Source organism: Vidua macroura, chromosome Z (genome assembly GCF_024509145.1).
Source record: "Vidua macroura isolate BioBank_ID:100142 chromosome Z, ASM2450914v1, whole genome shotgun sequence".
In the NCBI taxonomy this organism is placed as follows: domain Eukaryota; kingdom Metazoa; phylum Chordata; class Aves; order Passeriformes; family Viduidae; genus Vidua; species Vidua macroura.
The window spans coordinates 14,073,359-14,096,437 of record NC_071611.1 but is presented as its reverse complement, the minus strand read 5'-3'; the positions used below and the strand labels follow the sequence as shown (position 1 = coordinate 14,096,437).

The following is a 23,079-nucleotide window of genomic DNA, read 5'->3' as shown; positions in this document are numbered from 1 at the left end:
AGATCTGCAATTGAGAAACTGATGAAAGGAGCATTTTCAAGCTGAGGCTCATTCTTTTAATCCCCCCTCTCTCCTATTTTTTTTTCCATCTCCAGTTGGGATGTAATTTTAAGCACAGATGGATTAACTGGTTCCATTGTCTGTAGACGTCATTGGACTATGGCACTGTTAATCCGTACAGCAGCATGTCTAATTATCATTACAAAGTGTCTGAGGGAACTATAAAGACCAGCAGGGCATCTTCTCACAAGCAATTAACATAAATTGATAAATGAGTAATTTGAATCCACTCAAGGCACTCACATATGAATAAAATCAGAAAGGACAGGTTCTTGTTTCGGCTACTTCTTTCACTTAGTCAGAAGGGCAGAAAACATGAGAAATATTCCAGACTTAGTGGCAGGGGAAATGAACTCATACAGTGGAAGGAATGTATGGTTCAAAAAGTTCATTAATACAAAGCAAATGACTTGTGATTGACAACCAGTCACAAGCAAGTAGTATTAACTTTTTTAGCATATTTAAAAGCACATTCTTGGTGAAAGGCTATTAGAACACTGTGTCAGACAATTAATACTACTTCAAAAGCAAGTGAAGTTTCTATTCAGTAGCATGCTAATTTAAAATTCATGAAAGATTCACAAGAAAGGGAAAGAAAGAAGAATGAATAGTTGTATAAGCTCCAAGAACTCAAGTGTCACAAAAAGCACGAGGTAAAAGTATCTAGCTCAACTGACATACAATACCCATAAATAAACAAGCAACTCTCCTAAAACTATATTTCTTGCAGGAAAAGTTTTGTTACATGCAGCAGCACTGGCCAAAATTATGTTCTGACAAAGTAAACTGCTACCTTTATCTCTGCTAATATCTGTGTGAAGCAAAAACACTCCAGCAACACTGGGCATCAAAACAGTGCTAGATATCAAAACATCAAGTTTATTTTAAAAATAGCAAAGCAGTAAGATATGAAAGCAAGTTATACACACTGTAGGAGGTAGACCTGGAAGGCCACGTACCCCGATGATGGCATTCAATTCAGCCATGGTCACTTGTTTGGCACGTTCTACAGCTTGGGCCACTTGTTGCTGATGCTGTTGAAAGAAGAAATGGTATAAGGAGGAATTTGTGTTAAGGTGTTACCACACCATATCAAACCAGGATCACAAATACTTGAATAACCAGTTTGTCTGCAGAAACCCACATTACCCATTGCAAGAGATCTCATGCAGGTAAAAGGTAACAATGCCCTATTTTTCACCCGTTCAAAAGGAAAGAAGAAACCTGTAGGTAGCCAGCTTATCTCTTCCCTAAGTCCCTTCATTATTAGTTGTCCAGCAAATGAATAATCATTTTTAATTGAGCTGACAGGACAATGTCCACTTTACATTAGTTCCAATTTTAACATTTATAGACTCTGTGCCCACATAGCAAAACCAACTGAAATTTCAAACAAGGAAAACTGACCACTGAAATCAGGAATTACAAACACTCTTTGTACAAATGTAGAGTTTGAAAATAACAAGCTTCAAAATGTAACAGCAGCTGCCCACAACATGCTAAAAATCACAGTCATTCAGACTAAATGTAGGTCTACAAACTTAAATAGTGTTTTACATATGAGCTAAACACTCACCTTTGATATAAATTATGTAGAGAACATAAGCATGCTTATTTCACTAGATCTACACTTGACAACTGAATACCTAATAAACAATCACCATGATTAGAAACAAAAGCATTTTCTTGCTACTATTTTACACTCCCACTCTCCTCAGGCAATGAATGAGGCTGAGCCATTGTCACTAGTTTGAACTCAGATTTGTAAGATCAAATTAGCAGGGGGTTTGCATACTTCAGCTATAACAGATGTTCCTTACACTTGTGTATTGTGATAAAATTAACAACTTAAAACTAGCTAATTTGCAAACAGAAAAACAACATAATCACAATTTAACAGCTGAACAGTTTTACTTACTTCCTGAGACAAAAATGGGATGACTTGTGCACAAATTGTATTCAATCTCTTCGCGATTTCTGTCTACAGAGTAAAAGTATTTTGATTAAAAACTGCATTTTAGGGGGTTTGACATATTAACTAGTATACAGGATTATATTAACTTCAGACAGTGAAGAAAGTAACAAAATATTACCCATTTTTCATACTACTGCAAATATAAATACTTAATATACAAGCCCAGTAATGGAAAGAGATTTTGTTAGCTACTCTAGGACTAAAGCACCTAATCTGTACACACATTTAGGCACAAATCTGGTCCTTGTATATAGTTCATTAATAAGCAGAACATTTTTGAAATCCATTAACTCCAATATAAAGCCTTTTAAAAGGTAAATTTATTATTACTCAAATTATCAAGCAGTGTAACATGAACGTAGCAGGAGTAGAAGAAAAACGCTTCTTTCATGATCAATTTTATCTGCCTATTAGAAGGTAAAACGACAGAAATGTACCATTGGGAATACAAAAGAAATACTAAAAGAGAAGTGAGGAAGAATGGAGACAAGAAGTACAGACTTCTAAAATCCATATTGAAAGAGATTTAAAATAATGCAAACAAGGAAAGAAAAAGAGATCAGAAAATGTGATAGTCTATAACAGCAAATTTGTTAAACCATGAACAGCAGGAGAACAAGGTTAGGAACCAGTAATGAACAGAGCAATCATTCGGGGAAATCAACAGAGATTACAGCAGGACAAGGAGTTTGAGTCCCACTTTTCAACAGCTTTATATATGTTGTACTTCTGTAGCTCCCATTTTGTCACGTCAAACCTGGACTCCTGGCGGAGTAAAGGGATCTTTTTCTCTCATTACTCAGTGTTATCTGTGTTTACAGCCTTTCAGATCCATACATCTGCCCATAATTCAGAACCACTATTATAATTAACCCTCAAGCTACCTATACAATTTCCTCAGTCTTCCTTAAAAACAGCAATTTCAGTCACTGTAGCACAGTTGCACAAAACCAAAATCAGCCCCTAGACAAGAATACAGCTTATGTAAAAGACACTGAACAGCTCCTGTCCATCTCTGGCATATAATTAACCCATAAAGATATTTCTTGGTTAGTTGGGTTTTTTTTAAATGTTTCAAGACAGAAGAAACAAATGGTCACTACTGTGAATCATTAGGCCTTCTATGAAATGACACTTATTAATGCTGAGCAAAGATAAACTCACTTAAGTCAGACTAAAACTGTTAACTCTCTGCCAGGCCTTTTCCTGAACCTTCCTATAATTCTGAGGTTGTTTAAGAAGACATTGTAATATGCTGATCTTTATACATCAGTCACATAATAATTAGGATACAAAATCAACCCTCTAGTTTTATGTCTCAGGAGACAGATGATTTGGGATCTAAGCATAATTAGGAAGCTTTAACACCTCCTTCCAAACCTCTGACAGACACAGGGAAAATACATGATGGTATCTAGACCTGTAAAACACCTCATCTCTCTTGACAGGAAGCACTCCTGACCAAAGCCTGATATTTAACACACCCAAAACTATATAGTTTTGCAGAAGCTTCCAAAGAAGTTCTGGGATGGTTTCTTCCTAGGATTAAAAGGTTTCCCTTAATTAAGGGCAATGAAGTGACAGTTGCTTTTCAGGAAATCTTTGCCCCCTACAACAAGATGAACATATCTCTATTCTCAACTGAAACATCTATCATTTCACAGAGTACCACAGTGGTCTTTTCCATTCTGTCTGGGCCACAACCATAAAACATCTATAATTCCATATTTAGCTTTTAGTACTACTACTACATACATAATAGCAAAGTCAATACTTTGAACTTACCAGCTTAACTATTACCAAATCTGTTGGTATTTTTCTGTTAAAGGGAAAAAAACCCAAACACTTGTACTAATGGGCATTTTTCCACATACCTAGTATATCTCTCCAGAAAGCAGGGTACATCAGCTGTGGAAAGGTAGTCTGTTGCAAAGCAGTCTTTTTGGATGATGTTTAGCTAAGATGTTTAGGATCCAAGGACTTAATTGCCCTAGACCAATGGGATTAACTTTGTTTTTCCGGCAGGAACAAATATGAATCATAGCAAGTGACAAGAGGGGATAGACAAAGAATAAACTCACTCAGTGTCTATTGCAAATTTCTTTGGCCTGCATGGGCTACACAAAAGTCTCCCTGTTCTGAGGCAATATCCCTATTGCTGCTATAAGGAAACAAAATGCAATCCTCTTTTTAGTAGAGTCTGTAAAACATGCAAGTTGTCCATATTATTGGATTTTTCTGCCCCAAATCCCAAATATCTGAGCTACACTGTAATAACATAGCATACATGACATCAAACAGTAAGATAAAAATATAGTATCATGTGCACCAGGTTATAATTGTCTTCCATTGAAGGTCAGTTAGATATTTAATTTATTTTCTGAAAATAATCAACTTTTCCCCTTTTCACACCAATCTTCTGTTACTGTCTCAGTATTATCACACCTGATTTAGTGTCAGAACATAAAAAAAAAAAAGTGTATTCTTCTTAGTTTATCTTTACCAAAGCTGGGCATCATTGATGACCATATATGAACAGTAACATTAATTCAACAGCAGTGCTAGATAAACTTAAATGTACATGCCATAAATTAAGTTTATTTTGAGATTTCTTGTCGTTGTTACAAGTGCTAGTTAAGAGACATCTACATTGAAAACTGAAATGACTATTCTATTAATCATAAAAAGGTCTGCTTGCATTTAAAAGGCAGTATGTCTAAGAAAGTTTTCACACACATTTTAAGTACTTAAAATTATTTATCTACTATGCAATTTCATGCACCTCCTGTTTGCTGCCCTCTAATATTAAGTAAAAAATTTCATTTACAAACACATTAAAAATATTTTTGCTGCCTAGCAATTTGTCAAAATTAAGTTTTAATGCACAATTTCTGTAAGTTTGCTGGTTGTTTTCAGAACTGAGAAAAAAGGGACATTTGTTACTTTAAATGTAAATGCAACAGTTCAATAGACAATGAACGTTTGCTTTTTAAGGTGAAATACCCTTGAGTATGCATGTGCCTGTGTCTGTCAGTGTGTACACATTCAATCTGGAAAGCAAAACCCCCTTCTGAAAGAGTCAAGGACAGTTTTTGCGAATCAAGACTAGACATCAGTAACTGCTGTCATTAGAGTAAGCCCCCAGACCTGGGGCTCATGAATTTGAAAGTCTTAAAATAAAGGTACTTATCTCCTGTTTCTAGAGGCCTTCAAATATAACATAACTATTACCTAACTGCAAACCTTGAGACATATAAAGAGGTCCTAAGGATGAATAAACAAAGGAAACTTTGCAGAAAGCTGCTCAAACATAGACAAACTGATTCTAATTGCTAATGACTAATTGCTCATGTTCTGTGGCTCCTTGGTAAAGCAGGCTACAGAAGCCTGCATCTCTCATGAAAGTCCTCTGAGCTCTACGGTAGCTCTTAGCAAAGCATCTGAAGTGCCCTTAATTGTTTGTGTTCTTAATGCAGAGCCTCTTGAATACATTCATTTTTAATAGAGAACTTGAGTGTGAAGCCCATCAAAGAATAACAAAACTACATCATTCACTGGTTCTTGCTGCTGTAATGATTGTTTTTTGATTTATTTGCAAATGACTAGCTTGTCAGACCCCTGACTTAAGTGCTACCCTCCTTTCTGAAGTATCATTAAAAATTAACATGAAGGAATTCAACTGCATTTTGTAAAATTAAGTTGAGCTGATGGATTTTTTTTTCTCTTCACTTGTGTAATTTTTTTTTGCCTCTGTTCCATTTAGTTAAGGACTTAAATGTTTTGACCTAACCATTGCCAAACTCAAGTGTTTGTACTTAAGTTTGTCTTGCACACTTGTTAAAGTGAATTCTTAACATAATGACAAAGAACAAAACAGCCAGACTAGTTGCTCAATATAACACTCATTTAAATAAGGCTTTTTACTATGGACTTAAGCTTGTTTGTAGAATTGAATTCTGTTTTCCTTCTGCATTGTTAGAAAAAAGTATTGACCTGTTTTCCTTTACAGGATCTATTCCAGATAATTTTGCATTTTGATAGCCTGTACTTTCCAAAGCACCACATAAAGTATCATACCTAAATTACCACAATTTCTTGAAAAGGACAGATTTTTGCAATGAAATTAAAAGGAAGTGTTCAAGCTCTATTTCATAGCATAATGAACACCCATGTGTATTTTAGCTCTAATGTAAGAAGCCCTAGCTTATGGGAACCAGCAGTTTAACTTCTGAGTGAAGAACACAGACTTTCTCTGATGAGAATTAGTTAATCCCCTTTCAGCTTCAGAGGTTTCAACAGGAGTAATTTTGGGTTTGTTCCAACCAGTGTCTACCAATATATATCCCAGTACAAACTTCAGCCACAGGATCCATGGTGATTTAAGACAAAAATTAAATCTTGCAACACATTAGTTTTAGCAATCACCACACTGCAGCATCTGCTCCACTATTATTGCTGAGACTCGTCAAAGCTGTCCAGATTCTATATTACAAAGCAATGCTTAGCTAAAAATGTTCATTTTATGTCAGAAGCTTGTTATTCTTTCCTGCACTGAACTTCCAGTATCACAAAGTTAGATCAGATCTAAAGCACTGTTCTATCACCAGTTCTGAAGGATGGATTTATATATTCTTATTTATTACATTTTTATTTATGCTATTATTTTGATCCAATTTTGAAAATCAAATTTGTAATAAATTCAGAAAAATATAGCTTAGGAACAACATGATTAAAAGCAAAGCAAAAACCACCAATGTTCTGATAATACCAAAGAAGCATGTCCTAATTAATTCCCTTCAAGCCAAAGAATCAGAGAATCAGCCTTTAACACATGGAAAGGAATATACTGTTAAAACACATTCACAAAAGCTTTAGAAGGTAATTCTTAAGCACTCTGCCTCTGCTTACACTTTCAAGACTTAGAAAGCCAAGTACAACACCAAACTCCTCCTGGAAGGACAAAATGGACTTCCTGCCATTTACAGCATGTAACACAGTAATCCACTGGGGAGGAAAGGTCAACATTGCACATTTGGTCATTACTGAATCATTTGAGATTATCTGTGGTGGGGATGAGAAGAAAATCGAAGCCTATGAGAATGCTGCAAATGGCTTGACCTTAGCCCAGTTTTCATCTCCATCTGTCTATAAGGCATGTGAATAAAAGCCCTCTTTATGGGACATGCTTAGCCATTTTTTTTAATCCCTGCTGCAAGCCAGAACTTATTCAAATACCCGAAGACTTGTAAAATGCAGTAAGAAACTGCATATTTTAGTCTTGTGCTGAAGTTTAATATCCATTTAATGTTTTAATTTTTCCAACAGAATCACTGAAACAAGCAATGCACTTAAATGACAAAGCCTTTATTCTTTTTGTGATCAAAATCTTCAAAAACAAGAGAAAGCAGACACATTCAGAGAGCAATTACAGAAAAAAAACCACCTGTATTTCGTTGTGCTTAGCTTTCTGTATTTCACTGCACTTAGTGCTGCATGCTTTGTTAGTATTTGCTATAGCAAGACTCTAGCACCTCCAAAAATTAGTTGCTAATAATTTAGGGGATGAGGGTATGTTGGAATTATAATTAAATCTCAAAACCTAAACACTCAAAAGCTTCAAATGATTAAGGCCAGCATTCTGTGAACTTTGCTATTCATGAGATCTTGAATCCAGGTTGAGCACAGAGATATGCATATATTATGAATGCCCTTTTATTTAAAATTAATACACTACATTCCATTTTGGCAATGGCTGCAAAAGAAAAAAATAAAAATAAAGGCAACATGCCATTTAAAAGTTTAGGCCCCCATAGTATATCAATGTCAAACAACAGCGCGTCAAGCTAAGATTCAATTCAGGTAAGTGCCACTGCCAAATTTTCTTGTTCCCAGACGTGCTTTAAGATTATTTTATTGCTTAAAATTTAATTTGTTCCGACTTGGGTTTCCATGACAACGTTGGCTAACCCTGCAAATCATTTGGGTAATTGGATATCTTATCTTTCTATTGCTCTCAAATACAATGATTCTGGAAGAACTGCAGCAGCCAATCAAATTTACAGGCCTCCTGAGTAATAGACTTGCACAAGTAGCCACATCCATCTCCCCTTTTACTGCCGTATTAACCAACCTGTGACAAACTGCGGAAGTTTGCCTTCCAACTGTATTTTAAATTATAAACACTGTCGTCACTAATACTCTCACCAATAGGAAGGAATGAGATGGTTTATTCTCAAAAGATACTTGATATTCAATCTGACAAGAAGCAATGGGTACCATTCATTTCAGCAACAGAAATAATCTCTGTATTTTGGGCACAAACTTCAATTTAGCATGACATGTAATTAATAAATACCGTTTTCCTTCTGCCCCACATTTGTACTACTCATTTTAATTGTGAGATCAGTCACTCACAAAATGATATTAAAATCCCAGAAGACTGGGATGAAAAATCTTTAGCACTGAAAAAAACCAAAGATCACCATATTTCAAGTGGGAGTAGGGAAAGGAAAAAGTAGCAGAATTATTAACAGAATAAAAATTCAAAATTATAAAGCCACAGAATGCCACATAGTTTCCAAAGCTAAATTAGAGAGCTTTAATTCAGTACCTAAACTACTTTTATCTGAGATGTTCATTTAAATTACAGAAGGGTCACAATAATTTCAACATAAGCTACATATGATGCATAAGACAACAGCTACACTTGCCAAATATCTACTACAGATTTGGATCCCATTCAATATATTTCAGATGTCTAATTTCAATGCTTTATAAAAATAGAGAGAGGCTGTGTGTAACTCTCAATGAACCACTGTACACAACTGCCCATCCCATTTACAGCTGTAAATCCTGTTGAAACAAAGCCAACTGGCAACAAAGAATCTGTTGTCAGGATGTCGAAGTGCTCCTTTCACATATCTTCACTATGTCAAGACTCTTCTTAAACTTGGCTAAAGAGGGCAGTTACCACATTTCTCCTTTAATCTAACTTCAGCCCATCTTGCTTAAGCACTCACAACTACAAAAGGTGTGTTTATCTAAATTTTAGTTCCATTGTTTAGTTTCCAAGCCTAAGCTAACCTTAAATGCACACAGAAGTATTTAAATCTCTTAAGTGAGTGCACAGCTTTGTTTTACTTTCAAGCTGTTTTCCAGGACACAGAGTTCCCACTTTTATTTATATTCCAAGAGATGCTGAGAGAATCAAAGGCTGACTCCAATCCAGAAGAGGTCTTTGCCACCTTTGCCTCCAGGGACACAATTTATTGAACCATATTGCAGACATCTAGAGACCTGCCAAACATCTCAACAACTAATCAGGAAGAACACATTACTATAATATAAACTGGGAAAGAACCAGCTTGGTAGACCACTACATCAGGTAGCTAAATAAACTCACAGCAGACATCCATCCAGTAGGAGAATAGCCCAAAGTATTAGGAGAACCAAGAGGTTTTTGGGAGGAACATAAGCTATCAATGAGTTTCCCTCTTCTCATCTGACTATGCTCTAATGAGTTGTTATAGTGCTCTATAAGCAGCATGGTCTCCAAAATTATCCAGAACACTTTGCTGCAATATCTTTAAGGTCACTAAGAACCTGATTTACCCTGGACAACTAAGCAACACTGCACTACACAGTAATAAGGAGGAGAGCCCAGAATTATAAAAAAAGCATAAAAAGTATAACCCTAACTGCTACACTCCTACCAGGAAAGAGCACCAGTGGCTCTTCATTTAGTTTAGGATGTTATTTTAAAGCTATTTCCTATTTTGCTCTCACTCCCATAAGCCACACTGGAATTTTTGCAAATATATTTTCGGTACTTGTCACACTGAGCCACTTGATTGGAATGGCAGTAGAAAGTCAAAGCTCTTGCATAGCTGGAGAAGTACCTGGAATAAGTTTCTAAAAAATTAGAGCATAAAGTTTCTCAAACCAAGCACCATACATTTACAGTATGCAAGTCAATAACAAAGCTCCCAGTCAGGATTCTGTCCTTATCAACATTCAAGTAAGACTGTAATAGCAGTAAGATTAGAATTTATTTACTAGAACAGTAAGTATGCCATCCAACAAACGAGAAATATTAAGATGAGGGTCTGAATTATGGTGGGGGGGGCGGGGGGGAGAAATAAAATCATTATGCAACAATCAGACTTTAGAAATAACTACCAAAGTAGGCATACCAACTAAGTCACATGTACTAGTCTAAATGAGGTTTCACCACTTTAAAATACTTAGTATAGTCACAGCTCAGTTTCAAAAATCTATCAAGTCAGAAAAACAATTTAAACACTTATTCATATCAATACTTCAGGTGCCATCAGATGACTCACTAATGGATAACAAGTTAAGAGGACTGACAGCTCCTTTGATAGTAACTAGTGGAACTACCCACCACACAGGATTTGCAAGGAAGGTGAACATAATGGGTATTTTCACTGTGAAGGGATAAAGGCTCACAAATCTTTCAGCAAAACTTTGGGAACATGACAGTAAATTCCTTACCCATTTTATTATTTTTATATATATACTGTTGCTTGCAGAATAGAAACAATAGTAAAAAGACAATCTAAATTGCATTTCAATAGACAAAAATAGACAAAAGTGCCATAAATAAACACAACTCAGAAATATTTTTCAGCAGAAAACATCAGAATTATGCAAAGTCTAAAAAGGTAAAGTAACTACAGATAAGAGAGACAGAGATAGACGGAGTTAACTAAGATCTTTGCTAAGAATCTGACAGTCATAGCATTATTAGAAACAGTAGCGGCACAGCAAAAACTTCATGGGGACAAGGACAAAACTGCTTGATTATTAAACCATGTACAGATAAAATCATTTGGAGTTTTTTTTCAAAACTAAGAAGTTCTGCATTCATGAGAGGTCCAGTATTTTTTAGTATTTCCCACTAACAAGCATAAAGGTCTCTTCCTATTTACCCTAATCCTCAATTTGCAAAGAGTTTCAAGCTGAGAAAGACAGAATATGCTAGAGAATAGCTTCAGAACTCACTTTACAGTGAAAGGAAAAATGGACTGAAAAGAAAAAAGGACAGGGATAAAGGTCCATAGCATGCCCAGACAGGAAAATAAAAGAAAAGGAAATAATGGGCCTTAGGAATGAATCTCTCAGTCACAGAGGATCAGAAGTTGAACATAAGTCAATAGCAGGCTGTTGCAGAAAAGGCTGCCACCACAGTAAGCCGTATTGTAAGTAAACCTTCTATGCTACTCAGGACGGCATTTCTTCCCCTGGAGTACTGTACTTCAGCTGGGCAACACCATTCAGAGAATGAACACTCGACTTTAAAGGTATGCAGCATGGTTCTGGAAGGCAGGGGAATGATTTGCTCTCCTTATCCAGGGTGAAGAAAATGCATACTAAAGAGCTGAAGCTACAACAGGAAAGACTGAAATTGTAACTGAAGAAGCACTTCAACAGCAAGGACATAAAAGTAATCTGCTACCTGAAGAGCTTGAGGGTTGCCACTACTGTTGAAGTCTTTGCTAACAGATAGAACAAGCATCCTATCAGCAATGGCACTGGTATAGTTGATCCTGCTAGGAGGACACAGGAAGGCACTACGTCTCTGCTAGTGACATAATTCCAGAGTTTATATTTCAGTTTGAATAAACAACCTAAAAGCTTTCCATAGGTCTTGTTGAAAATTTTGCCTTTATTTAACTGACAATTTATAATCACCATTTGAGGCCACAGACAGCTAGCCTAGTTTACTGTCTGAAAAGTAATGGCTGGAAAGCTTATAACCAGCCCTTTTACAGCAATAGAAATTTTGCAACAATATTTTACAGCAATAGAAATTCAGAATGGCATTACACCCTTACACCTTAAAGAAAGATGAATAACCTTTTTTTTAGCAAAACAAAGAACTTTGTTGTAAATAGGAACTGTTGAAGCAGAAGTACAAAAGAATAATCTTTCTGTAAGTAATTTTTCCCAAAAAAAGTGTAGGGTTTTCATCCCTTCTCCCCAGCTTAATTCAAATTTCTACACTAGAAGTTGAGAACATCATATCTTGAAGCAGAGAGCACAGCATTTCAAGGGGTTCAGAACATTTAAAAATAAATTCATAAATTTCCACAGATTATAAAACCCACCCAGTTTCAGATGTTCTTTCTTTTTCTTGAGCTAACAAAAGCAGGTTCTCATAGACTTAATGTCTTATCAAGATGCAGCTCAGCAAGCATACCCATTCCTGATCCCATTCTCCAAAATGAAAGCTATCTTTTGTTTTCGCTTGCTAATCCATAGAAGCCTTTAAAATGGCACAAATAGAGATGGCAGCATTTTGTTCACTAAATCAATTTTATCCTCAGCCATCAACTAGATGTTCCAGCACACAGAAAGATCAGTCCTTCCCTTCTAATTCAAAAATCCATACTACCATTGCCCTTGCAAACTGCTAAACAAGCAGTATCGGCAATGCACTTGTGTTCTGTAATATATTTACTGCAAATCCCAACGGCTTGCCTCCTAATGCAGTTTTCTATTGTGCCTGTTCTTGTCAATACAGTGACTGGTCACCTTACAAGTAAGTTGCTTTGACCAACTGTTTAAACATCAAAAAGCTTCAAGACAAAGAAAAAAAAGACCAAACAGAAAAAAGAGAACATCCATGTTGCTGAGGGAGGGGGACAAAAAAAAATCCAAAAACCCAAACAAACGAAGAAGTCTTAAACCAAAACACAATTTAACATCAGTTTTCTGTTCTGTTATCACATAGCCAAAAAGGCTAGTTAGCTGTTCAGCTCATGTAGGAAGTACAAAATACTTTCAGACAGGCAGCCCTGACACAAAGCTTACCTAACAGCCCTCAAAGAACTTTAATCTGTAATTTAATCATCAGTGCTAATTTGTCCACAAAGAACAAATGCTCTTTAGAACATAAAGAAAAGGTGGGAGCAACTTAGCCAATCCCCAGTTAGTAACTAGACTCTTCTAATACACTCTGCAATTTCTCATTAGATACAGACTATTATCATCATAAAAAAGTTCAGGGACACTCACCAAACACATTAATTTCCTGAACTGATTTCCCCATACTAGAAAGTGTTTTTTATAAGTAGGCTTGCTGACAACTGAAATAAGACTCAACACTCAAAACAAAAGAAACCCAAACAGCCCACCCACCTTGATGTTGTCAAGATTCATATAAACCTATGGAAACAATATTAAAATCTCTAACTTGAAAATATACTCAAAATACGTCCAAGGGAAATTGGAATCAAAAAAGGCTTACAGCATTATTTCACAGGGTTGTAGTATTTTAAAATTTTGTTTTGTTGGAGGTTTTTGTTTGTTTGTGCAGCACTAGGGCTTCTTTCTTAAAAGAGACAACCTCAGGAAATAACTGATTTTTAAGTCTAACCAGATTTAACTAGCATTTGGTTAAGATTAAACTCAATTTCAGCAAGCTGTAATTCAGTTTTCAATCACCTTCAGCACTATGCCAGAAACAGTTCACCAGTGGAGTTTCACAGGAGCCTTTGCTGCAATCTGCTTTACTAATATGATCAGCAGCACAGCCTGGAAAGGAGAGCAAGCAGCGAGTAAGAAAACTTGCTCCATAAAAGAATTAGAAAGAAAGTAAATACAAAGGTTGCAAGGAAATAGAAATACATTATTTTATCGGTAAGAAAGTAAAAGCAAAGGCTAAAAAGACCTTACAAGAGTAAATGGGCAATGAAACAATTGTACATAACCAAGATTTACACACAATAGGAGTAGACATCCCTAGCCATGTAAAATGATGGTTCTTGAGCTTACAATTATCATTCATGATCAAGAACTCAAATGTGAAAGGAGCCTCCAGCAGTTCAGTATTTCATGACAATCAAAAGGAAAAACTTGGAAATTTTACTGAAGAAGAAATAAAAATTAAAAAAAAAGACCCAAACAAAAACCATCCAGAAAACAGAAAAAGGTGGTATTACAAATCTCATTCACCAGAATCCTGAGAGGTGCATATAGTACTATTTCCCTTTTTCAAAAGTCTAAGTTAAAAATTTTAAAAGGTTGAGTGAAAAGCAAAGAAAGTGACCAAAGAAAGCTTCACAATTGTTTAAGCTGGGAGTGCCCAACCTGAAAAGGAGTCAACACAGATGGGCTGCAAGAGGTTTAACATTTTGACTCCATTGAAAACGCAGCTAGCTCTCAACAGCTTCTGTCTTGAGAAGCAGTGACCATCTAATAAAGACAGTGGAAAACCAGGTTCAAAGCAAACAAAGGTGGGGAGTTGTTCTAAATCAGGAACAACTTTCTCCTCATAACAGCACAGCAATGGTGGAAACACACTAGTAAGCAGTTTTGCAGAGGAGGGCTCTGGAGACCAAGTTGAATATGTATCAGCCCCACACTCATGTGCTGATAAAGGCTACACCTCATGTGAAGACATAGGAGAATGACTGTAACCAACTGGCTGATTGAAATAATTCCCCTTTCTGTTCCCCTTGTTTGGCAAGAAGAAAGATGCTGCTGAACTGGAGCAAGTCTCTAAGTATCACCAGTAAGATGATAAGGCACTCATAGCACACATCATAACAGGGAGAAAATAGATTTTATCAGCTTCAAGAAGAGGATTAATGGGGAGACAAGACCTCATTGCTGAAAAAGAAGCGATTATGAAAGGACTATGTCAGCTCCTTCTCAGAGGTGCACAATAGAAGAACAAAAGGCATACAATGGTTACCAGTGCGGAAAGGCAAACTCCTAGTTGGTGAAGGATAAAATTCTTCACAATAAGGGCAGGTCAAACACTAGAAAGTGTTGCCCTGACATGTCATGCAATATTACCTCCAGAAAACTGTATTAAGTAGAAATTTGATACTTACAAGAACACAGGTTGCAAATTCAGGTTGACTATGGGATCAGCTTGCAAGAACTTTAAAAGCCATAGCCCCCAAGTAATCATAAGGACTAATCTGTTAAACTAGCTGTTTTGACAATTAAATGTGGACAAAACTATGAACTCTCCCTTCCTTTGTTTTTCCCCTTTGTGAGAGGAACTATGTAAGCAACTATTGTTTAGGAATCCAACTAAGAAATGTAATGCAGAATGTGACAATAGTAGTGTTTGACAGAATTGCCATTAGATGTCCCTAAATCTTACCTCAAGTTGAAAAGTAATTTCATTAGTTCCATTCAAAGCTGTTATCATTTTTAAAGTAGGTACTGTGCAGTCTTCTGATAAGTGCCAGTTGATCCAAAATTGGTTTTAAAGGCTTTTACTGTATGCCAGTGGTGATCTATCAAGTGTAAAGGATCCTAATTTTCCATTTTGCATAAGAGACACTGCAATTTTAGCACTTTGCTGCAAACACTTAAGTAGAGAGGGACAAAAGGCAATTCAGATGCTCAGTTTGATTTTGTATAACAACCAGCAGAAGGAGGAAAACCATTAAGTTTTCCCCACAGAATCTGTTGTGAGAAAAGGATATTGCACATTCAGAAAGTACCTCCCCTCCTAAAGTTACCAGGACTCTTTTTTCCTTCCCTCCAACTGAACAAATACACAAAGTACATCAACAGATGTTGCAATGCAAGTTCCAGAAATGCAAGGGAAATATAACATTGTAGCTGGTAGGAATAGCGTTCCTCACTATGGCTCTGTGAGGAATCTGAAATCTGGTAGACTAAGTCTAAAATGAGAGATGATCAGACCCTATTTAACATATGTACAGTGTTTACACTCTGACACACTTTTGAATTAAGTTCTATATGGAGGTGACATAATAGATGGTATCTGACAACATGGTTATGTGAAAGCCACATGGAGATGTACTTCACAGTGCCCTGAATCTGTCAGATAACTCCTTCACAATAATGTTGGCCTCAAGCTTGAAACATGGTTCAAAAGTCACGAAAGCTGAGGTAATTACTCTAGTCTTTTCTCCTCTTTAAAACTGGTAACTCTATTTGTGGTTGAAATAGCTAGGCTGCTGACACAACTGCACTCATTTAGAAACCAAATATTTGTAGAATAAGTACCATTTTTTCAGAGAAAAATACTGTCACAATCAATCCCACAATTTTCTCTTTTAAATAAAAACAGCTTCTGCATGTCTTTTGTGGCTGTGTCAACTGTAAAGTGCTCTTGAAACATTCACTGCACACCACCAAAACCTTAAGGAGTTTTTCATTCCAGTAATTAAAACGTAGGGAAAAAGAAGAAAATTAATTTATCTTTAAATCCTTTTCAACAGCAAAGCCATCCTACTCAAGAGCTGCAGAGAGCTAACTAAGCTTCTTAATTCCCTCCTGTTTAACCCTCTCCTGAAGACTGATGTTCTAATGAGATATCATTAGAAGACTTTGTCCTTTGCCATGAAGCATTAGAAATGATTCCACAGAACAGTCCAGGATAAAACAGACATGTAACTCGTGTGTAACTGGTTAACACAATGCAGCTTTAGAGTTTGTATACTTTTCTACAACAGGCAAACTACTGAATGACAGGACTGCCTCCAGGCAGGTCACAGAGATCAAAAAGACCCACCCAAAGAGAAGGAAACCTTGCTATAACTGTTGGGATAGCAGAAACCCAGACACTGCAGTAGTTTATAAGTCTAGCACTTGGTTTAGCACTGCCGAATTTTTTTTTTTCCTGTGGCTGCCTGCCAATGAACAAAAGATAATCCTGCACGTAACCAATCCAGACATTAAATGCACAGGAAACCTTATCTTTTGACTTATGACAGAAGATGACAAGCAGAGCTGGCGAAAATAAAGATGCAGTGCCCTAGGAGCCAAGGGCAGCAACTCTAAGTACAGCAGGATTTTTAATACCCAACCAACTCTTCATCTTGGCACTAGCAGTTGATTCATCTGCTTTGCCAGCCACAGATGTCACACTGGGGAAAATCTCACTTGGACAGTATAACATAGAAAAGAAACTGACGACCACACAAAGTTCTTATTCATTCTGTCTTGACACATATGAAAACAACATCTAAATCAACACGCATCCTACCTAAACAAATCCTCAGGTGGTTGTTTCTGTTTCAGGGATGCAAAACTTGGTCAGTAACTATACCCCTTAAAATAATTTCTACGAATACAGTGTGTCTACATAAAACATGCTCTTAATAAAAAAAATCTCTGGAATTCTTAAAGAAGTTTAAAAGCCTATGCAGAAAAAGAAGGAAACAAACAAAACTGAGTCTAAACCAGACAAAAATGTGTCACAAAGATTATTTCCTGATCACTATTCAGCCAGCAGGTTGAAACACAGTAACACCTTGATTTAAGCAAACATCACGCAGTTAAACGCTGCAAAGGGCCGAAGTTAAATTTGAGAGGAAAGCCTTTCTGTGGCCATTTCTGGACTTAAATGCAACATATTCAAGTGAAAAGGTCTGCCGTTCATGTATGCAAAGTTCACCTCAGTTAAGTCCACTTATAACAACATTCAAGTCTTGACTAACTTTATTTTAGTTAAATTATAACTGATAACTAAATTAAACAAAAACAGAACTGCTGACACAAATCCATCAGCACAAGAACTCAAACTCATTTACATGCAGGCTAACTGCAAGTACTTAATTTTATCTAAGTGACTGTACCTTAACAGTGATGTACACACCACACTCCATAAATAAACTCTGCTGCAGTGTAATTTTGTTTTTCAAACAGCAGCCCAAGCACTCTGAAGAGTTTCACACAGAGCAAGTACAGCATCTAAACAGGAGGAAGACCTTAAAAATGTTAAAGCTTGTTCACTGGAAAGTTTCTCCATCACTGCATTTTCCAGTAACAAAGATGTTGTCAGAAATGACAATTTTTCGTGTCCCCTGATGATGCCTTGCTAGCATTTGGTTATAAGCCATAAAGCAGGAATCATTTCAGCCTGTCAGGAGTCGAGCTAATGCCCAGTTTCCCCCTAGAGAGAATTCCTGTCAAACGTAATGAGAGCTCCAAAGGCCCTTTCTACAACATAATGAGCACTTAGGCCATGCTGGTGATCAGCCAGCAAAAAGCATCAATTTGAGCCTGGCTACACCCTTGGGGGTAGACGTCACCAGTTAATAAGAATTATGATTACTATCTGTCAAAAGACTCCTCAGAACTTATCGTTAGCAGTGGAAATTCAGAAGAATGTCATTGTTAGGATTTTTTTTTTTTTTTGCTTCCTGTAATCAAAGGCCACCTACATACTGAACTGCAACACCATTTGGCATCCTCACTGGAGGCATCTAAATCAATAACCTTTAACATGGAGGTGCTATGTTTACCAGAAATTAGAATTACTTAACATGTAAAAGCATAGTATCTGAGACTCACATCCAGAGAAATGTATTTATACCTTCAAAAGCCTATTATTTTCTTAACAGCATGCACAGAGCAAGTGTGCACTACTCTCCTCAGCTACAGCTAACACAGATATAATGCTGTCATAAATCTTAAAAGCTTCCGAAGTACCACCGCCTACTGGGTACATAATTCTAATTGCCATACATAGAGGACATTAAACCTTTATACATATGTTAAGGTCAAAGTGGGAACCTTAGTTCTCACCCACTTTAATCCTGTGGGTTTAATTGATTTTATTTAAAGTTAATTCCTAGTACACTAACTGAAATCACACATTCTCTTCAAAGAGCTCCTGAAAATAACATCCATTTTGCAGCAAATTATCTTCCTATACAGATACTGGCTTCCTCACAGGTTAAAGTATGCCAAGAAGTTGAAGAGAAAAAATGCAAGAAAAAATCTTGAAAGCACAAAGGTATGAAAAATCATCTCACCTCACAAAAAAACTGACATTCTTCTAAAACACAAGCCACAAGAACAGTTGTTAAGCTACAATACAGAACCAAGTCAAATACTAAGCTTGCTGTTCCATCTGGTTATTTGGTGCATTATTTAAAAAAAAAAAAAAAACTTCTGAAGGGCAGAGCAGCAACAAGGAGTGCATCCCGCAACTTCCATGGATTCTGGTAAACTTTGTGTTACTTCTTTTAACAGCGTTTTGAATTGAAACAAGCAAAAACTCTCCAAAACCTAAAGAATACCTACCCAGATTTGCAGATAGAAAGCTATCATGGAATTACAATCCCATCCTACCAAATATGGTATTTTTAGGGGAAAACAAAACAAACAACAAAAAAAAAAAAAAAAAAAAAAAAAAAAAAAAAAAAAAAAAAAAATTCAAAGAGTTCAGAGTTACAAAAGCAAAATTCAACTCTGTAACTCACTTGCTTAATGAATGTCTTTGAATATACTGAAGATCTGAAGCCTGAACTAATCAATTTCTTCGCTGTGCCCTAGCCGGTCAGCCATGCTCTTTAATTTAATGAAACAAGAGTTTTAGATGAAATAGCACATACACATCAAGAAAGAATTGTATTGTTGCACTTTGAAATGTGTCCAACTGTGCAACTTCATCTAATGATAATTTTTTTAAGAGGCCATCGATTTCTGAAAGACTTATTGTACTAGCATCTTGATGAAAAAGTGAATGTCAGCATATCTACAGAATACTTACACCCTGCCATTAATGCTTTATTTGGCAGACAATGACTACTCAATTGAGGGTCCTCTGGGCTGTGCAATCATTTAGCTTTTCTTCTCTTATGAGGTCCTTAGTGTCTTGTTCCAGTTCAATACTCTTTTTATTCACCATTATAGTGGCCATAAGTGTGAATTTTATGGGAACTTGCAAACTCATAGTCATAACTAGAGCTTTCCAAGTCACTAATCTCTTCATACCTTTATAAGGCAGGGATTTGAGTAACTATGACTACATATGCTACACAGACACAGGATCAGTTCTACATGTCAGCACCTCTACCAGTAACAAAACAAACAAACAAAAAAAAACCCCAACCCAAAAAACCTCAAACTTGTAAAGTACTGAACTGCATTTTTAAAATCACAGCTACAAGATCTGTCCTACTTATGCCAAAGCCTTTCAGAACCAATACCAAAAAAGGTGCTGCTGCTTAACCTAATCTACACCTCATCTAATAGGAGGTAGGCAAAAGACTACTAATCAGGCTACAAATCAGGCTATTGATTCAGACACAATACCGTCATCTGAGCATAAACAGCACAGCTACATTTAAATGCACCAGACAGACTGCAGATTTTGCGGCTTAGAAAACAAACTGTCTTACCTGTTTGTGCATTTCAATGTTTAATCCATACGACATTTCATAGTACTGCAAATAAATGAGCATACATTATTTTCTTAAGCTGACTTACATTGTATTAGGAGATATTCACTGAAATAAAGATAAAAACAAATATACTTACCATTACATAATGCCTCTGCATTTCCGTCTTTTCGCTTGCCAGTTTCTCACATTCCAATTTAAGGCTACAAAATAGATCATGCTTTAATGTAACATGTCGGTTTTTTTTGGCATCTACCCTCCCTATTTGTATTTTGACAGAAGTTACTAATTAAAAAAAAACTCAAACTGACTTGCAATATAGAAAGACTTAATCATACTTGAAATAAAAAGGCCAAAGAAGAAATTTAAAGAACATTTCATGAGTGCTGTATGAGGCCTGAAATGTCTACAGGACCTAAACACATCCACTCTTCCTACTTTGACAAAGAGCTGCTATTAAATGCTGACTTACAAGTTAGAATAGGATCTGAATTTCCTGTAAGTACTTCTCAGGAGTAAAAAAGATAAAAATAGAGGCAGTTCTTTCTATACAGCATTTAGTAAATGACTGCCAAGTAACACCACTCACATTTACAATTACAACTTGAGTATAATTCTTACCTTAAATACATTCTAGCAAACGTTACCTCGGCCAGTGCTTGAAAACTGGTAATTCTGACTATCATTTACTGGCAAGTTTCTTTTCCATTTTTGTTTTCATAAAAAGAAGTAAGTTGCATTTGCAAGTCTCATCACAAACCATGATATAATTCTGACTACTTTCACCACGAGCCTCAATGTTCCCTTTGTTTTCTATCAAACTGATTTTTTTAAATGATACTTGTGAGCATCCGATGGAACAGTTAGTGTACAAGTAGTATTTTTCACTCATAACTACAAAGCCAGATATTTAGAGGTTAAATTGTATTTCTTAAGCAATAAATGGCTTAAGCAAGTTAACACTACAGTATCATAGGTAAAGGAAGAGGAAGCATAACTAAAACCAAGCAATTTCTGACTGAGTAGCCTGTAAAGCTTTTACTTCTCTCCAAATATTCCAGGTGCACATAAGTACAAAATCAATGAAGATTAATGCTCCTTAACACCAGATGCCCAGGGTCAAAAAGAACTTGTACCCTAAATCTCTGAAAGGACCTCAGCAGCAAGCACAAACCCACAAAGAACTTCTGAAGGGCAGAGCAGCAACGAGGAGTGCATCCCGCAACTTCCATGGATTCTGCTAAACTTTGTGTTACTCCTCTGAGTACTTTTGTGGTTTAACCGTCCTCCCTGGCTCTTAACCACAGGACGCTGGCATTTTATTAATTCATGCATTAACACCACACACAAATGAGCAAACATGAGAAGTAGCCTCCTTAACGCGTTGTGCCACAGAACCGGCGCAAGTCTTCTTGTGACACACTGAAATGACCCCTCCACATACGGGTTCCCAAGACAATAGTGTATTTTTTAAAATGCACAGAGGTGCCGAACGCTCAGTTCAGCTTTCGCAGCTGCCCGGGGAGCACGGGCCCGCGCAGGGCAGGGCTGTCTCTCCGTATGCGCCCAGTCCACCCGGAAGCCCGCGTCCGGCCGCGGACCGGGGCTGCCCGCGCGGGGGCTGCCGCGACGCCGCACGCCACCGCCTGGACGCGCCCGTTCGGTGCAGCCCCCCGCGCCCGGCTGGGGACCGGGCGGTAGTCCCTGGTCCCGGGGCGGCCCGCCGGCGCTCACCTGTGGTACTGCGCCTGGAGGAACTGGAACTCTTCTTTGATGCGGTCCAGCGACTCCGGGATGGTGAATTTGAAAGGCTGGCCCGCAGCCTGGTGCGGAGTCTGGCGCGGTGGCGGCACGGGAGAGAGATGCACGTTCAGATACTGCGCGGCCGCCCCGCGAGGAAGAGGAGGCGGCACTGTCCATCGCGGCCGAGCCGGACGGAGAGAGAAAGCGCCCGGCCCGGTCCGTCCCCGCCCCGGGGCGCTGCGGTGTTACCCACCTTCCCGTCCCTCATCTGCGGTGGGACCGAGGTTAACCGCCCTCCAGATCCGACCCACCCGCTCCTGCCGCTGCCGTCTACACGAAAGCGGGAAGTGCCGGCTCCTCCCCGCCGACCCCCGCCGCAGAGGCACTGCCAGCCCCATTCCGGGCGCTGTGCTCGGCGGATGCTGCCTGGCCCGGCGGCGACCCCCCGCCGTCCTTCCCAAGGCAAATAAGTTGCCCACGCAACAAAAAGTATTGGGGGCCGCTCCGGCAGGCAGGAGTAGCCGCTCGATCCCGGAGAGAATGAACTTGTGAGGGCACCTTCCTCTCCCTCCCCCCAGGCTCCAGCCGAGCAACCGAGGTGCGCTCGGTCCTCGCCCCGCGCCCCGGACCGGCGGCCCAAGCCATACTTACGGGGTGCCGGCTCTGGGGGAACATGGCTCCGGCCGCGGCGGGTCTCCCTCGCAGCGCGGCTCTCGCGGCGAGACTCCCCGCCCTGCCCCGGCTTCACACCCGGTGCGCAAAGGGGACCGGAGCGGCAACACCCGGCCGACGGCCTTCCCTCCGCCGCCGCGAGCAGCGGGGCGAGGCGCGGCTCAGTGCCCCCGCCGCGGGGACATTCCCCAGCCGCGGCGTCCTTTGTTGTTGTTGTTGCAAGGAGGGCTGAAGGTGGCCGGGGAAAGGCGGACGAGCCGCGCTTGGGACGGTCACCAGCGCTCCGCGCTCTTTCGGCGGCGCTTCGACCGGCGGGCGGCGCCCGCAACGCCCGGGCGCGGCGGGACGGGACCCGACGGGGCTCGCGGGGGAGGCAAGAGCCGCCCCTCGGCAGGAGCGAATAATCCCCTTCACGGACTCGCAGTGGTCGATGCGATTGTAAGGCCGGAAACCCCAGGCGGAGGCGACTCCTCTCTCCTCTTC

The 23,079-nt window shown here is 38.6% G+C and overlaps 1 protein-coding gene across 4 annotated transcripts in view; it reads right to left on the bottom strand.

The window, feature by feature from the left end:
- Nucleotides 1-22,661, bottom strand: part of TLE1 (TLE family member 1, transcriptional corepressor) — a 72,786-nt gene extending 50,125 nt beyond the window's left edge. For 2 of the 4 annotated variants that reach the window (XM_054003249.1, XM_054003252.1), the window contains exons 1-6: nt 22,576-22,661; nt 21,916-22,016; nt 20,321-20,384; nt 20,182-20,226; nt 1,979-2,041; nt 990-1,094 (exon numbers count right to left, since the gene is read on the bottom strand). In XM_054003249.1, the coding sequence (XP_053859224.1) occupies nt 990-1,094; nt 1,979-2,041; nt 20,182-20,226; nt 20,321-20,384; nt 21,916-22,016; nt 22,576-22,599 (402 nt within the window). In that variant the 5' untranslated portion in view covers nt 22,600-22,661. The remainder of the gene's footprint in view (nt 1-989; nt 1,095-1,978; nt 2,042-20,181; nt 20,227-20,320; nt 20,385-21,915; nt 22,017-22,575) is intronic. The other 2 variants (XM_054003250.1, XM_054003251.1) reach the window with 1 other exon arrangement.
- Nucleotides 22,662-23,079: the final 418 nt, after the last annotated feature.